Source organism: Patagioenas fasciata, chromosome 15 (assembly GCF_037038585.1).
Source record: "Patagioenas fasciata isolate bPatFas1 chromosome 15, bPatFas1.hap1, whole genome shotgun sequence".
Lineage (NCBI taxonomy): Eukaryota > Metazoa > Chordata > Aves > Columbiformes > Columbidae > Patagioenas > Patagioenas fasciata.
In genome coordinates, this window is record NC_092534.1 from 15230818 (window position 1) to 15248984 (window position 18167).

General features: G+C 48.0%; 1 protein-coding gene across 1 annotated transcript; it reads right to left on the reverse strand.

Annotated features, from left to right (window-relative positions):
• Positions 1-310: 310 nt before the first annotated feature.
• On the reverse strand, positions 311-14128 carry KIF19 (kinesin family member 19). Its single transcript, XM_071814983.1, has 18 exons — positions 13936-14128; positions 12973-13060; positions 12246-12382; positions 11894-12019; positions 11106-11300; positions 10210-10362; positions 9262-9384; positions 8452-8605; positions 7424-7598; positions 6418-6589; positions 6026-6040; positions 5557-5971; positions 5264-5385; positions 4335-4477; positions 4127-4232; positions 3296-3742; positions 2312-2419; positions 311-1870 (listed from the first exon to the last, which is right to left on the reverse strand). Exons 1-18 carry the CDS (start codon positions 14032-14034, stop codon positions 1805-1807), a joined length of 2844 nt encoding a protein of 947 aa, XP_071671084.1. The 5' UTR covers positions 14035-14128; the 3' UTR covers positions 311-1804.
• Between the last annotated feature and the right edge of the window lie 4039 nt (positions 14129-18167).

The following is an 18167-nucleotide window of genomic DNA, read 5'->3' on the forward strand; positions in this document are numbered from 1 at the left end:
GATAAGTGGAGACAGCAAGGCTCACAAATGCTGCTTGAAAAGCAGCAGAGTTTAGGCTCTTTTTGCTACTCCTATCATTTATGATCAAGAAGAATCGAATCAAAAGCTGTTAGCCCAGCACTGAACATGAGCACAGTCCCACTTTGCCCAGGAGAGGGGCTGCAGCCTCACCTCCAGCAATTACCAAAGCTGCAAATGGTAATTTACAGATTCCACCTCCAAGCTCTCAATCCCCAACTTTTACATTTATTAGCAGACTTAAAATGTCAGTTTTACAAACATGGAAATTAGCACATCACGCAGCTCCATGCTCTTCACCACGGCCATGGCAAATTGTCAAACTCTTTGTTACACAACCTCCCTCCCAAGATACAACCACAAACTGATGCATTCGGCTCAAATGTCCCACAATCTTTGCATGAAATAGATGCGAACACTGCAACTTTTCATAGTGATTCAGCCCAAAGCTATTTAATAGAGATGCATACACTTGGAAAATGTTTTCTCTTACTTTTGGTCTTTCAGTGCTTGCGAATCACATGAGGTTTTGTAAATAGAAGCTTGGCTCAAAACCTGCTGGCACAGGTTTGTTTCACACGACAGCCTGTGCTTATCTTATCTGTGTATCCTTTTCTTAATATCTTTGTTTATGTGAAAGTGTTAGCCTCAGGGAACAGGTTTTCCTGACCTTTCGACTCCGCAATCGCACCCCTTCCTGCTTCATTCGTAAGGAAAATTGGCTGCTTGCTTCTTCCAGCTTACGCACTTTTATTGCATCCCCAAATCTGAGTTTAAAACGCATTTTATCAATACAAGTAACTTAAGCTTTCTCATCCCTGGGGTGAGCTACCATCATCGTCTTGACAGCAAAGCAAGAGGCACAGAGGGACAGGCAGTGTGCTCAGGGTCAGAATGAGCACACAGGAGAATGCTTTGCAAGTGCTGCTGTAGAAAAAGGTTTTTCATCCATTGGAAAACGCATAAATGCACCTGAGACTGTCATCTTAGAAGCTTCAGCAAACCTAGGAGGAGGCACGGAGTCACTAGTTATTCTGTGGAATGATCAGAACCTCTTTATTTGCAGCCTATTTCAAAAGAAGGGAAAACACTTCCTGGCTGGAGATGTTTGTTCCAAACCCAAAACCGCATTCCTGCGGTTTACCAGGGTCTTCACCTATCACCGTGCTCCTTCTCCCGGCTGCAGTCAGATCCGAAATGCTCTGTAGATGGAGCAGAGCTGAGAGCAATCATCTCCAGCTGCTCTCACAGCCAAACATCTGCTCACCCAAACAGCATTCCAGGCGAGCGTTACACCCCCAGCTTCACAACAACACACAGGGACAGCGGGGAAGGAAGGGGAAACTATTTCTCAGGCATTTACATTTGGTTTTAATAGCCAGAGTGCCTTTTGGATGCGTGGGTGGTATTCACACTCTGGTCGCGGGGAAAAAGGTGGCTCAGGCTCCATACTGACAACTTCTGTGAGGAGAAGACTGCTGGGAAAATGAGGTTTTCCTCTCCTCTTGGACTCTGTTAACACCCTGTTTGCCTGAAACTGAAGCCAGCAGCTAGAGCACACAGTATGGATGAGAAAGACGTGCAGTAGGGATATAGAAAAAGTGATATACGAAGTATAAGGTCCCTCTCTCCCCTGCTAGCCTTCCCTCTGCTTCTCAGCATCACAACACAGAAGCAACATACATTTTAAGGCACACACCCGTTCCCCTGACTTCAAGCAGTCTCAAAATCACAGTCCCCATGGGCCATGGAGAGTTCTGCTCCCCCAGTAACTTCTATTTAATCTTCAGCTGGTTCCCCCAGCGGGTGACCGACTGCTGCTTTTGCCGACTGCTGGCACCATCTGCAGGCCCTGCAAACGAGGGAAGATGAAGCACTCAGGTTTCTCAGGCTCCAATTTGAGTCTCATTGCCAGTCAAAATGGGAAACAGACAGATCTTCACAGGCTGTGGAGGGGAGAGTTTGGCAAAGGCACTAGGATCTGCACATCATTGCTTTAAGAAAATCCCCAGGCGACACTTTTCAGTGGCAGCAGTATGTTGTCTCATGGCTAACCCACGTTAAACTTTGTACTTCACATATGGATTAGACTAGGATTATGAACACCTCTGAAAATGTTATTTTCTCTTCCTAAGAGGTTATTTTTGGCTTAAAACTTGGCTGTAAAACTCCTACCCATGTGACTGTGTTCCCAACTGGACTGTTGGTGTTGCATTTACAGCTCTGTAAGTTCAGCGATGAAGAATATAGTGGTGCCTCCTGAGCCAGCCAGCCTGATATTTCATGTACTCACCCTTGACTTGCTTCTGTAGGACCCGTCCTTGGACGCGACCAGCGTTGTTCTGCTGGATGGTGCTTGCAGGACCGTTGTCTTTTGGCAGCACCTCGAGTGGAGTCCCCTCTATCAAACACAGGGAGAGCTTTGTTACAAATATTGGGAGCAGAGCAGAGTTTAATAGCATTTTGCAATGCATGAGTTGCTAAAAGCTGGCAAAAAAAAATTATACCACTGTAAATCAAAAGCTAACATTTTTTTGTTAAAGAAAAAAAAGAAAATGAAGAAAAACTAATTAGCATCAGTAGGCACACCTTGCCAGGATGGGGAAGGATTCTGGCTACATTTCAATAGGATTTGGGTATCCAGCTCCCCTAAGCTCATCCTGGCCTTGTATGTCTGCACTGAGCAAAACAGCTGAGCTGACAGGCGATCAGTGCAGCCTGTTGTGTCTTGGTCTTGATCAGGTTGCCAATAGTTTTGATCATTAGCCTTTACTCTGGTTTATTTCTCACATGACAATCCATCTTTTCCAACAGAGCTGATGCAGGATGTCACCAGCAGCTCTTTGGCCCCTACCTGAGCGGTGGCCGATAGGAACCTTGACCTTTGCAGCAGTAGATGTGCTACTCGCGGCTTTTGACTGATGGAAGAGCCTGGCTTGGCACAGGTGGCACTCAGAAGCTTTGTCTGTATTGGGGCGTGAGGGAGTCCAGTGCTTATCTTTTGAGGTCTGAAACACACCAAGTTGAGTGAACCTCAGCAGTGATGTCTCTCACCTCTGATTGTTGCGATGCTGTACTGAAAATACTCCCTCCCTGCCTCACTGGCTTAGCTTGGTGTTAAGGCAGGAGGTCAAGTGCATTATGGAAGAATTTAACTTATTTCCTCTTGCAGTTTGAGCTACGTTTCTCTTACTGAACTTAAAAGCCACCCTAGCTCCACTGAGTCTACGCCTTCCACGCAACTCATCCCCTTTAGAAAGAAGCACAAAGGACCTACCCCGTGGAAGTTTGGTTCGAGAGAGCGAGATCTCTTCATTCTGGCTGCCCTCTCGGCAGACATCTCCTGGTCTCTGCAGCTCCTCGGTGCCCCCCTGGCTGGGGAGCACAGCTGGCTCGCAGCTGCAGGCTCTGACAGCATCCCCCCAGTGCTTGTCTGACAGCCTGGGGTGGAACTGACCTCCAGATCCTTCAGCTCAAGCATATCGTCCTCAGGGAAGCAGGCTGAGGAGACTTTGCTCCCAGGACCTCTGCACTGGGCTCTGGAGCAGCGGCTGGCGGCAACGAGGGAGATGCTTTTGGTGTTGGCAGCAATTTCCCTCAAGGTCTCCAGACTCAGCGGAACAGTGGTGATGGCCGCAGATGACTTTTTGCCATGCAAGTCTGGGGAGATGGGGGAATGCAGCCTGGGAGTCGTCTTTCCTGCAGCAGCACCTATTGATTTCTGCTAAAAAAAAAAAAAAAAATAGAAGGCAATTTTAGCATAATTTGCTTTCCAATTCAAAACTTATGCTTTTCTCATGGTTACAAAATGAGTCATCCAGTGAGCAAAGGACCAATAAGCTCCTACCTCTCCCTCCTGTTTCAGGGTGCTGAGTGAAAGGTGGCAGCTACACCCTGGCCTCTTCAGTAAATCCCAGGCCTTAAACCCCTCTTAAGTGAATCCCAGGCCTTAAACCCAAGGCCAGTGCTCTAGGCGTGATTGTATTGTCTCCCAAGGTTTACCTTCCTCACGTACAATAGATTCAGCTGCTGTGCATGCTCTACCATCACAAGAGGAAGGTGCTGTCCACAACACATGTGCCTTAAATTCAGTTCCTGCCACACTGACCTGCTGAACTAGGCTTTTTGGCAAACCAAACCAAGTTGGGCTGAGATGGGTATCCAGAGACCCCTCCTTCCTACAGGGTGTGGGTTTAGATGATCTGCAGCTGCCACTGTTAAAAGAATAAGCCAAGAGGTTAACAAATGAAAGCACAGAGCCACCAGGTCCCCATGCCCTAGAGAATAAGTCTGACAATGAGAAAGATTCACATTACCTGTCTGACTCAAGGGTGATGGAGGGAATGTCAAACTTCGCCCCCCAGGGAAGATGCTTCATGTTCACAGGTAGACCCTTTCTGATCTCATCTTTATTAGAATCCAGATGCTGACTTACATCCAGAGGAGGACTGCTGTGGGGCTGCAAGAAGGGGGAAGAATGAGATCTCCAGCAGATATTTCTCACCATAAAGCCCCTCCGCTACCCCAGGCTCTCAGCCTATGGTCACAAAGACACTCTTGATACCTCATGTGCTCTTCCATAGTTCCAGCCACCTGCAATTTGCTCCCCCCCGGTGGAAGGGAACCTGAAGTAATTTAATCTCTCATGTAACAACATGACTAGCGTTAAGTTCATTATTCAAGGTGAAACCCAACTCCTTGCCCTGTTCATTCAAGGCAATCATAATAAATAGGAGATGTTGCTGCTTGGACTCCCTGCTGAAGACTCGTGATTTCCTGGCAGCCCTTTACTGCTTCAAAACACAAGTTTCCCAAAGACAGAGGCCAGCAGCACCTTTCCTTTCCTGCAGGACAGACCTGAGCACCTCAATAACAACCGTGCCATGAGCGAGCAGAGGCCTCCAGATATGATAATCTCCTTCAGCAGTCACTTGGAGAGCTGCATGTTTGGCCATCTAACCTTGGCTTTTCTGTCTGGCACCAAACACCAGTTCTCTCTCTCTCAAATCTGACGCATGTGCAGCTGTGCCTGGGTCATTTTCTGTCACTAAAAGCCTTGTTAATTCTCTGAGTCAAAGGGAAGCAGAGCAAAGCTCCAGGGAGACAACATGTTCATAAAACAAAGCTCTGTGCAGCTGCTGACCAGCACCAGGACCCAGCCAGGCTTTGGGTGCGTATGAATCTATGGCCATGACAGAAGATCGTGGGACAGTGTGCTCCAGCACAAAGGTCCGCTCTGCCTTACCCTGAGCATCCCGGACATCATTGAATGCAGCACAAGCAGGCGGTTCAGCGTCCCCTCCTCCAGCTCAGAGAGGTGCAGCTGCTGTAACCTCGCCAGTGTCTCTGGGACGGGAATGTTCTGGGCTGGAGCAGAGATGGGCAAGAAGAGCTCAAGATCACTCCTGCAGGAACAACTGAGAACTGTGAAGCCATGACACCCAAGACAAGGTTTTCTGGGTGGCTTGCTCTCCCCTTTAGCATCAGAAAACAAAGCTCAGGGATAATGGCAGAGCAGGAGCAAAGGCGATGCTTTACCTTTTATCAGCGCCTGCTGCTGCTGAATTATTTCTTCACAGAGTAGCATGTGCTGCTGCAGTTGCTGGATCACAAAATCCTTCTGGCATAATAGGTTCTCCTTGTACAGTGTTTTTGCCTGCAGGTCTGTGTTGCCAAGCTCGAGCTCATGGGCTCTGCAGAGGAGCCTTAGAACCTCCTGCTGATCGTCACTGGTGATTTGTCTGGGGAAAAGCTCCTCCATCTGGGAAGCTTTTTCCTTGGCGTTTGCTAAGTGCTGCTCCAGCTCTGCCTGAAAAAGACAGGGCATTCTCAAGGCAGTTTGGCTTCTCGGGATAATAAAGGCATCGGAGCAGATCTCTGCTATGTCCTTCACACTGAGATTAAAGTACCATCTACAAAGAGTATTTTGCTTACTCTGCTGGCAGCAACCACGTTTCAGTCATGGCAGATATGACCAGATGCAGAGTCCTTGCCTAGTGGAACTCACCAATGTTAACGCTAGCTACCAGAAAAACAATCACCAGAAGTGATTACCAAAACGCTGAACAACCAGTGAGTGAAACCCCCTCAAAATGTTCCTGAAAGGGGAAATAGGAAGAATCAGCTCACTTACAGCTGTGCAAGCTCAGTGGGTGCTTTCCCCTCATCCTAAAAATCTCAGGGACAGAGGTGAGGTGCAAACATCAATGTCCCCATGCTGCTTCCTTCAGCAGCCCAAGGCATTTAGGCGTCCAGCTGCAATACAGGTCTCACGCTGCTTTTGCAGTGCCAGCCCCAAACCACAGGAACCTCTCTGAGTTACGCTGCTGCCACCCTGCCCCCAGAGCCTGCTGGGCAGAGGTCAGAGTTGTGACCACAAGGGCACCTTCACCTCCTCACCTTCAGGGCCATCGTCTTGCGGTGTTCTGCCAGCAGCAGGTTGATCTCTTCTCTTGCTACTGTAACTTCATGAGGTTCAGGTGAATCTGTGATACCCCCTTCTCTGTCTTCTTCCTCCGTGCTTTCATCTTTCTTCTCCTTTGCTGCACCCTGAGCCTTCTCTCGTTCCCAGCTGCCAGGAAAACAAGAAAGGAACCTCTGGGACATGGTGACATGACTCTAACGATGCGTGCATAGCCCTTCATTGTATCTGTCCAATTTCTTCTTGCATGACAGCAGCAGAGCTAGTTAGCCCAGGCTGCTCTGGAGCTGGACAAACCATGCAAAAGAGTGCAATTAGCTTCCTCCCATTTGGAAGTCTAAGAGATGGGCCTCCTTTTTGATCTTTGCACGGCTTTTCCCCACCTCATCACAAATTGCTGCCTATTCACAGGTACTTGTCGAATATGTTTAATGTCTTGAAGACAAGGTGACTGGACCGTGGAAGGACCAACAATCCCAGTCTGTGTTGGCATCCAGTTTTTCCATTAAATCACAAGTGCAGAATAAGGTCCAAATAACAGTGAGGTTTATACTTTCAGTCTTGAGCTTAAACTTGATGCTAGAGGTAGCTGGCTGCCTTACGGAGCCACACGAGGTGATCGCACTGCAGTGCAACACCCCATGCAAGCTGCATTCTCCTCACAAGCACTAGGAGGGATTAGGGTTGTGTTTCTCAATAGCAGAAATCACCTGTTGCAAATATAGCACCTTAATCTAAGCCTCAGAGTCTCATGGACTTAAGCCACCTTAAATCCCTGGGTACCTTTTGCAGACCACCACCCTCCCAACTTTTTCCTTGTCACATAGGTAAATATCAAACCTACACTTGATCTTTTCACTTAAACAACTAAATAATCTTTTTAACAGCATCCTTTTGTCATTTTTATTGGAAGGAACCGTGGGTTATTAGCATTTCTCACGATGAGTTTGTAGGTATGAAGCTCACAGCTAAGGAGCTACTCACTCTGTGATTGTTAGGAGGTGCCTGCAGGTATCAACGTGCAGCTCGATGTTGGTGTTCTCCAGCTCCATCAGGCTGTGACACATCTCCATTTGCTCCCTGAAAGCCCCCAGCAGCTGCGCCCGCAAGGCGTCCATGGCTTGGCCACTGTGTGCCCCAGAGCCCTGGTGCCCCTGTGCTGCAGGAGAAGATATTCCTGATCTCATGTTCAGCACCGTAAACTTCTGCCAAGTCCCCACAAAACTACTCTGGGACCAAGCCACTCGGTCCGTGTGTTACGAGGCATTCGCTTGTAGGACTCTGCTTCATTCTGCAGTCCCTTGAAGTTAATGATGCGCTTAAGAAACCTGATATCTCTTTATGATTGTATTATTAGCAATAAATAGGTCTCATTGCTAATGCTTTTGTGAGTGTTAAGAAGATACTGCATTGCAGGGACATCTCTTCCCCCTTTCCACCCACCAAAAGGAAAAAGGTATTGGTTTTCTGTGCTTGTTATCTAGAAATGACCTTGGGTATTGGTAGCAGAGGCCTATTATCCCTCCTATCTTCTCTGTCAGAGAACCTGACTATTTTTATTTCATTCCTTGCCAGATTCACTGACAAAAGGAACAATCCCCAGGGCAGAACAATCAATGTTTCAAAAGCTTCACCCTGCCCCCCCTCTCCGTTTTATTTTTTGTAATTAAGTGCAATGAACCATATGACAGAGCTCTGTGTCCTGACGCAGCCTCAGAGCCCGCGGTGACGCAGGCCGCAGGCTCAGTCCCCTCGCTGGCAGAGCCAGGACTTCCCACAGCAAATGCCACCACTTGATTTCAAAGCTCTTTTCAGGGGCAGGTTTGTGAAATTTAACAGATTTTAATGTTTAGGAAGGTGCTGAGAAGGTTGAATGCGTTGGCCAGCATCACACAGCACGCCAGAGGCAGCCATGGGGTCCCACCAAATGCCACCACCACCTGTCCACACAGCTCCTCCGTCCTTTCTCTTTCCTCCAAACACCCCAGAGCAGTTCTTGCTCCTGGCTCTACCTTGCAGATTCCCAAGGTCGGATCTGACTGCGCTTTGCTCCTTCTCCTGGTTTTCAACCCTCGCCTTCAGATGCTCGATGTCCCTGTGGAGGTCTGCGATGATGCTGGTGTATTGGTCAATGGGGTAGGGGACATTCTGCAGGTTACATTTGACCTGGTGAACGAGAATAAATGAGCATTCTTCCCACAGTCTGTTATTTGTAAAACAGCTGCCAACAAAGTTATGCTTTCAGTTGGAGGGGCACCGAGTCCTGTGACAGGGGAGAAGTTTCCCTCCTAAGTTGGGAAACTGTAAAATAGTGGTTTTCCCTTATTCTGGGAGATTCCCAAAAGGTGACAGAGAAAACCCAGGGACACTGTGGCCACAGGGAAAACAGAGATCCACAAAGAGTGAAAACCCTGTTGCATCTTCCCCCACAAGCCTCTCCCCATTTTATTCCTCCTTTCTGCAGCCCCTCAGTTCCTCTTCCAGGTCCAGCATCCTCAACAGGACATTCCCCATACACTGTCCTCCCAATAGTTGCCTTCCATCCATCATTTCTTATGTGCTGCACCCATATCCATCCCAGGCACATCATCCTTTGTCTCCACTATTTTGCTCCCTTGTTCTGACCCTCGTATTCTTCTCATTCGTGACCCACACAACTTGTTTTCTGCTGTTGCCTTCATCTGCTTCTCTTCTATCATTCACACTGAGCCTCTACACCATCCCAGAGTCTGTTCTCCCTTCATCCACTACATTTTCTATTTCCACTTCACAAGCTTTTAGTCTGTACCTCCCACCTCTTTGCGATTTGTTTGCTCATTTACCTGTGTCTTGATGTTTTTTGCTCGATAGGCGTAGATCAAGGTCATTCGAGACTCTTCAAAGGAGGTACTGGCCGGGCTGATGTGTGCAATCATAACAGTCCTGCTGTTGCCCCCTAATGAGTCCTGGAGGGATGCAACGTTGATGTGGTTAGTACAGACATGACAGGGACTTGCTGCTGGGTAACCCTGCAGTTCATTGAGATTCTGGTGGAGAATCCCAATTAGGAGTGACGGAAGTGCTGTTAAAAGTTCGTCAGGGCCTCTCTCTATCCAAAGCAAAATCAATAAGTAATTAACTTTCTGCAAAACAAGATTTTTTGCAAGAAAAATCACTGTTTCTATAAATATACTGTCAGCTTCTCAGTGCTGCTCGCAACAGAATCCTGCCCTTTTCTCCACCCTTCTCCTCCTCGCCGTCCCCCAGAAAACACGCCTGGCAGTGCCAGCGGTAGCTCAGCACTAAGGCTTGAGGTGAGGTTCATAAATGAAGTTGTAAAGGATCCATAAAATAACCAGTGTAGCAAAGAGCCTGTCTGTGACCTTTCTGACTTCCTAAGGGAGAGATGACTTACATGATAACACACAGTCACTCTCAGTCTCTCTTCTTCCTGCCCCAACAACATCCAAATTTATTGGCCAATTTCAGCCAAATCTTATAGGAGGGATGAAACATTCGAAGGTAGTAAGATCATTAAAAAAATAAATCACTTATCACCTGCAAGCTTAGAGACATACGACCCAAATCAACAGGATTTCCTTAACCTTCTAGGAGGTCAACATGTTTATTATAGAAACAAAACTGCCCGAGTCAGGCCCTGATTGCATTGCAAAGCTCAGGCAAGATCCCAGAGGAGGGTTCCAAGCTGGACAAAGACAATGCACAGAGATATTCCGGGATCAGCTCTCAGGCCTGATTTGAGCGGTGGTACCAGCAAACACGTGTTGTACCTTCAGCAGGCGCGTGAGTTTGCTGTCTCGAAAATTGACAAACTGGGCCCGGCTCCCCTTTTTCTCGCTCAAAGCGTTGATGCAGTTGCCCAAAGCCAGCAGCGAGCGGTTGATGTGGGCTCCTTCCTTCATCCTCTTGCCCTGGTTCTGAGTCTGTTGGGAGGCAGGACAGACAGACAAAGCACACATTTCAGAACAGGGGGGTCTGTGCCTGGGGAAGATGTGCAGCGTCACTGGGGTCAAGGTTTGGATGGCAAAGCAATGCCTCCTGCAAAATCAACTTGAAAGCACGGGCTTAAACCCCACTCTGAGGCACAGAGGTCCTGTTAGGAGTATGTTTATTGGAAAAGACAACCCAGTTCTGACCTCTTGGTTCTTAAAAGTTAGCTATTAATTACCTTCTAAACATTATTTCAGGAATCAAGATGCATAACTACATCACTCAAAACATCCTGGTCTCAGTAGAAATACTGGTTGTGTAAAATCTCTGTGCCTCAAATCACCTCCCTGGGTTCCAACATTGCCTCCTTTCCCCAGGAGCCAGCTGCCTTGTTTTCCACCCACCAGCCTCCCTCTGCTCCACTGCCACCGGCTTCCTCTGACAGCCCCGCTGATCCCTGCCTAACCAACCTCAGCTTCTCCTTAGATGTGAAATTCGCTGCTCCTTTTTCAGACCAGAGAAAAGGTTGCGCACAAAAGCCATTTTATCTTTTTCCAATTATACTGGTTGGTCTAATAAAAGATACTGCCAATATCCTCAAACTTTGTCTTTAATTTCAGTCTGTCTCGGGTACAAACTACTGCTATAAAGCAACAGGGCAACACACAGTGCTGGTTTCCTCGGGCCAGCCTGGTCCAGCCTGGTCCCACCAAAAGCTGCCGAGCTCCAGCCGTACCTGGGCTGCTCTCTCCGACCCGGCCAAGTCGACCATGAAAAGCTTTCCAACTCGCACTTCCTCGCCCGTCGCCTTCCTGCGGCTCTTCTGCGTCACGGTCACCTGCAGCACCGCGTGCGAGCGGGACGACGTCTCGTTGGCGGCGGTGGGTTCCTGTGTGCGTTGCTTGTTTCCTTTCATCAAGAGCTGCATGATCTAAACGAGGCAGAAAAGCACACAGAGATGTGCAGCTCGGCCTGAGCCGTAGGATGATGTTCCCCAGACTGAGCCCCTCACCCAGGGCACACGCGAACTGGTCCTGCTCACGCTAACAGGGCTTTTGCTCTTGGTTTGCCCCAGGTCTCCCCCTTTCCCTTGTGAACTTGTTGGGTTTGGGGCTGTTTTCCTGGCAAGCCTATTTATTTCGTATCCAAAGCACACGTAGAAGCGCACATCACTGTAGCTCAAGGAGGTTTCGTTATTTCTTCTCCCTCTCCAAATGGTTTGTTGACACGTGTACACAAATCAAAGCGCTCTTGTCCTTCCAGGAAAGCAACAAGCACCCTGGGGAGCAGAGCTAGCAGATTAGCTGGGGATTGTAGCCTGGCTTCTACCACTACAGCTCCATGATCAGCCCTTTCCATACAATTCATCATGTTAATCCAGCTCCACCAAGGTCCTGCTACACAAGGTCTTTGCTGTTGAGTAAGCCACAGGTAATGGGAAGTGTCAAGAAATTTTAAATCATTGTTGCATGCAAGCACAATCCTCCTCCCTTTCTCCTCACCACAGACCATAGCCCCAGGTACCTCCTGAGCATTTGTAGTGGAGACTTCTGTAATTCCTGCTATCTGGATGCTGCCTCTGGGGTCCTCTCTGAGGTCTAAGAATCCCGAGGATGGGTTCAGGAGGTCACGGATCACTTCGTTGTAGATCTGAGGGTAAGAAATGAGGAGTTGGCGTGAGAATAGCATTGGGTCTTTAGATCTGCAAAGAAGGTTGAATTAACCCTGTGTTTCTTTGGGGTGGAAGGGAAGAAGGGGAGATTCAAACTGCGCAGCCCAAGGGGCGGGTTGTGTGATGGAGAGACTTGGACATCCCGCTTCCCATCACACCAGCTCCCAGGGGCTTGCTGAACCCAAGGCAACACAGCCAGTTCACCTCCAGGTAGGACATGGAGACTCCGTAATCCATCTCCTCGGTGGTACCTTCAAGGGCTTTAAAAAGGTCATCAAGGGTACGGATGTAAATCCCTGGCTCACAGTCCGTCCCCAGCATCGTGTAGGTTTTTCCTGTGCCTGTTAAAGATACAAAGAAAAGCAGCAGAGACCAACTTCCACGTGAGCAAGTTTCCACAACAAATAAAGCCCGGTTTCCTCCTGATTTCTGTCCCCAAATATCTCCCAGTTACTCCGGTTTCTCAGCCCGCAATGACACTGCTCAGGAATGGCATGGCAAGTGCCTCCAAAATAGGCAGCAAGAGGAGTTGCAGATGGGTAGAAAGACAGGTTAGCTGCTCACCTTGGTGTTCAGAGTGGGGCTAGAAATATAGTTCCATATATTCTCTACTCTATAGGTGCTTTCTACGGCCGTATCTGTTCTCCTGAGATCAGTCTCCAGCATTGCACGGGCGCCCTCATCTCCTCCTTGTTAGTGGAAAGATTTGTCTCCACTGAATTCCATCCCAATTACGTGACTTCTCAAATAAGGCAGTTTTGTCATTACTTTCGCATTTAAGGGAGATCCACACTTATCAATGACAATGGTATTTTAACACTTCAGTCTTGTCCTCAACAGTAAGCAATTAATCGGCATTATAGTTCAGCTCTGATGTGTATTGGAGGTATTTTATTCACCTGGAGCAGCACAGCTGCAGGGACCACTTTACCTGTTGGACCATAGGCAAAAACAGTTGCATTGTAGCCGGAAATGACTCCTCCTATCAGGCTTTTGGTGGTGGACACATACACTTCCTCCTAATTCAGTCAAAAAAGCATAAATTTATGGTCAGACAGAACAGCTGTCCAAATAATCTATATCTAATTGCATTAATTCCCTGTGATTTTCTCACTGTTTTACAAATTTCCTGGGCTTTGGAACCATTTGTGAACCAGTTGAATTTTGTCACATCATCCAAACAAGCAGAAAGGCACAGAGGTTTGTTGAATTTTCCTAAAGGCAGGCATGATGTAGGAGCGTACTAAAATAAATATCCCTACATTTGATTGCTTTTCTTGGACTCTGAACACGGAATGCTTTGTTTTTCCTTTGTGTCTGCTGAAGAAGGGAGTAAATTCTCTCCCTCACCTTATGCTTTATTGAGAAACGTCACTGGGCCCCCAAAAATGTCTTAAGTAGAACAAGGATGACTGAATTGCTTGTGAGAAGCAAGGCTGTGGTCACACCGTTATCACAAGACGCAGGTGCTGATGAAATCCTGACACTGCACCTCGCATATGGCTGCAGAACACAGCTCGTTTAGGGCACCGGAGCTCAATTAAGAGCCTGCGAAACAACAGAGGCCCAGGGAAGAAGCGTGTGAGCAATACAGCCGAACAACGTGACAATGACCTCATTCACAGGAGACCTCGGGGACAGAGCTCTTCATCCCTGCGGGGTGTGTTGAATCCGGGGAGTCCCGATGCGGGAGGGAGATGCAGATTGAATATCGCACATCTCCCCGCAAAGGAAAACCCTCACAGTTCTCTCGCCTTCAGCACCGTCACCTTTTATCTGGGTGACACGCGGCCTCCGGGATGTGGGGGTCTACTCGCCTGCCGAAAACATTCATCTAAGCAGGGAAAATGGTTCTAACGTTAAGTCTTTTGTTAAAAAAGGGGAAGGATGTTACCTGGGTTGCTCTGTGATCGAAAACCATGTCAAATACAAATGTTTTTTCTCGGGATCTGTTAGCTCGCAAGATGTCATCCGGGTCTTCACTTGGATCCATCAGGACCACCTTCTGTTATAAGATAAAGTCAGAGAAATAACGGTTATGCCTGGGTTTGGTGAACAGTCTTACAGCCCCGCTGCCACTGCATCTCTTGGCCAGAGGAGCGTTGCACTACAGCTTTGTGCGGAAAACACGCTTATGTGCACAATGCTGAGGCCGACAGGCTTGGTTTTGCAAACGATGTCACAACATCTGTAATTTGGAGAACCAGTAGCTGCTGCAAAATGCTTTGAGGGTCCGTTGTGCAGTGAAACAGCCGCCGGCATTGGGTAACAGCGGTGGTTGTGGGGATGTGACATCCAACCAGCCCCGGTGCCGGCAGGAGGGGGACAGGACTCTTACCTCAATTTTCAGCCAAGACTCAGACAGAGGAGCTGTGAAAGAAAAGACTTAAGTTCCTCGGGAGCAAAAATACCCAAAGTCATCTTTCCACAGCCTTTCCTGCAGAAGGACTGATAGAAAGATCTGCATTGCTCAAGAACGGAAATATCGTTCAATTTCTGAGTTCTATGAAGGAAAAAACAAAGGTGGGAGAGGAGTTGCAGCAGGTTACAGAACAGGTTCTGTTTCTTTTCAGTCTCTTCGGGTCTATTTTGGTACACAATTAGCACAGTATACCATTGCTGCAGTAATTCTTTCTCCTCCCGTGAAATGGCTCAGAAGGAGATGCTCAGGCCTCAAGGGAAGGGACAGAGAACCGTGCGCCTCCTACTCCAGAGCAGCTTGCACCCTCTCCCAGGTAAACAGATCATTAGATGAGCAATTAGAGCACAGATCAACCAGCACTCGACACGCAGAATAACTGTATTGGGTGCCAGGCATGGGAGAGGAACAAGCATCGAGGACAAGTGCCTACGGGTGTTCAGGAAACGTCAAGATTTTGGGTTTTCTTTTGCATTACCTGCTGAATTCCAAGTCTCTAACAAGTATCTCAAGTTTTGATCTCAAAGTTTTCAATTATCAGAATTATTTTTTAAAATTTTTCAGTTTTCACTGGTCCGGCTCAGGCCTTAAAACCTGGAGCAACACAAGAACAAACTCCAGAGGGAATTCCTGGTTGATCCTTGGCGGTGGCATTTGCCTGAAAAAGATGGGCTGACATGTAACCGTGTTCACATATAAGTGTGACCGCCAGAGCAGAGCTTGGAGAATAAGGTCAGCATGTTTCCCTCAGAAATCTGCCCTGAACGCTTTCGGGTGCCTTTTACTGATTGCTTATAACATCCAAATATTGCTCGCAGTGCACCAATGCACCCGAAAGCGTCGTCCTCTGCAGCCTGGGGCTAACGCCTGGTCAGTATTCTAAATGCATTAATCTGCTGCTATTGCACGGAAACATTAAAACATAACAAGACACTAACACAGTCAGTTATGAGTTAGGATTAATAAACCAACAGAAGCAGCTCTAAATGAGTTAGGCTGGGAGTAAAAATAGCAGGGAACATGATGTAAATGAAAATACATCAAGAAATCCAAGCACTTCAACTGCCCAGTCGATTAATTTGCTTTCATAATTACAGTTATTTGCATTATTAAGAGAAATTCATTCTTACAGCTAGAAGTTACTCAGACTAATGTAATGCAGATTTCCTTCCCAGATTTCCATTAGAGAAAACAAATCTCAGGGCAGATGATGCAGGTCTGAATAAGCTGTATAAAAATTAAGCTGATATCCTTGTGAGGTCAATGGTTGCTTTTTATAAAAGAATAAAATTTTAAAAGGATGGTTCACTAGTAAGGTGCTCAGCAAAAAATACATTTGTAAGATAACACAAAGAGGAGAGACTCATGCTCTTTTCGTCTGAGAGCTGCTGCCACTTGACTATTGCATAGAGACAAGATAAATTACAGAATTAGCGTGCATTCAGAAAGGGTCCAGAGAAAGATCAGCTGAGGCATGATAGAAAACAATGGCATTTACATTGGAAAAGAAGGTAAATAACAATATGTAAAAAGATGTAGAAAAAGTAAGCAGGGACCTCCTGCAGCCCCTGCCGCTTAGAAAGAAGAGCAAGAGTTGAAAGATGCAGAACTGGAGAAGAGCAGCACCACGTGCCCCTCAGTTCCAGAAGGACAGGGAACTGCTGGAGAGAGTCCAGCGCAGCCACCAAGATGCTGAAGGGAGTGGAGCATCTCCCGTGTGAGGAAAGGCTGAGGGAGCTGGGGCTCTGGAGCTGGAGAAGAGGAGACTGAGGGGGGACTCATTCATGGGGATCAATATGGAAAGGGGCAGTGTCAGGAGGATGGAGCCAGGCTCTTCTCAGTGACAACCAGTGACAGGACAATGGGTTCAAACTGGAACACAGGAGGTTCCACTTAAATCTGAGAAGAAACTTGTTCCCGGTGAGGGTGGCAGAGCCTGGCCCAGGCTGCCCAGGGAGATTGTGGAGTCTCCTTCTCTGCAGACATTCAAACCCGCCTGGACCCCTTCCTGTGGAACCTCAGCTGGGTGTTCCTGCTCCATGGGGGGATTGCACTGGACAAGCTTTCCAGGTCCCTTCCAACCCCTGACACTCTGGGATTCCATGCACGGGAAACTGTGTCCACGCTCTGTGCCACAGCAAGGCCGGGTGCTTTGCGGGATTTGGAAGCGAGTGTTTGTGTGAGAACCAGAGGGGCCAGAGCCTCGTGGGGTCTGTGTGGTACCCGCAGGGCTGGCTCCCCGCTCCCCATGGCAGGGATGCTCCTGCAGCCCCAGCACGACTCACCTGCTCACCCACCCTGCGGGTGACGAGGGCAGCTCCCTCCTCCGCTTCGGCCTCGCTGAGGGGACGGATGCGAAGAGCCACCTGCACACACAGCACACATGGGGCTTGTGCGTGCCGAGGCCACCTGGCCTTACCTGCAACACGGCTCAGCTCTGTGTGAACACCGGCGACATCCACAGCTTCTCTTCTGCTGGTCAATCTTAAAACCTTAAGCTTAGTGCTTGGAGAGTTTAAGGAAGTTGATAAAGTTTTAAACCAGTTAATTCTCCCACGATTTACATTTTTATCTTGACAAATTCTTCCTCCCTCTTCCCGTGTTTCTGTCTCTAACCCAGCAAGGCTCCAACTGATTGACAGAGAAGGCGGCAGAATGAACTGAGCCGTGTCATTGCTGCTGCCACCTCCAGAGGTCTGGGACCGTGGTGCCAACAGCCACAGAGCTGAGCACGCCTGGAGAATCCCCCGCGCTCCCCAAAACACTGATTAAAGTTACCCGTGACAAAGAAAGGGAATTGCATTTCACTAAGTACCCATTTTGTTTAATCCCGGGTAGCAATCATCATGAGCCTGTTCTACCCGATCAGAGCAAGTTGGCCCTGATCTGTGCAGATCCCACGGGGTTCCTTGGAAGCTGGAATTCCTGGCTGGACTGCAGCAATTATAAAGTAGCAATTAACTGCCAGCGCCTCGTGCTACAACTCAATCAGCCGGAAACCCTGTGCTCCACATTGAAACACCGGCGATAATTTGACTCGAAGATTTAAAACACACAGGCTGTATGTGTCAGTATTAATAACGTATAAGAGCACATATGTTTCAGGCTGTTTATAGGTGAAGCAATGTTGCATCGTGGATCAGTTGTGGGATTAGTTGGCCCCCTGAAGCTGGGGTCTTGCTCTGGCCCCGACTCACTCGGCTGTGGGCGAGTTGCACAGTCCCAGATGCCAAACCTGTGCACCATGGAGGGTCTCCAGAGAACACCACCAATTCAAAATCCCACCTAAAAAGCTTCCCTTGGCATCTCAGTTAATAGCAGAGATTTGAAAGACTATTTTCACCATTCCATAGCTGTTTTTCCCTTTATAAAATACAGCAGCAACCCCTTGGCAGCTCCTGACAAGAGAGCTGGTGCTGATAGAACACTGCATAATGCACATAAATGATGCCATCATCAGGAGGGTGTGCAGTTATCCAAACAGACTTGTTCTGCAGCCCCACCAGTCACAAGCAACTGGTTTCTATAGGAACCAGATTTATTCCCACAATAACAAGTCAAGCTACCTGTCAATTTAATGAGGGTTTCATGAACAGCTCCGGTCTGGAGCACCGTAATAGACATTTTTGAGCAGTTCCAGCAACAGCAAAGGAACATTTCTTCACTGCGAATATCTCAGAGTATGAAGTGAGCTCTTCGGCTTTATA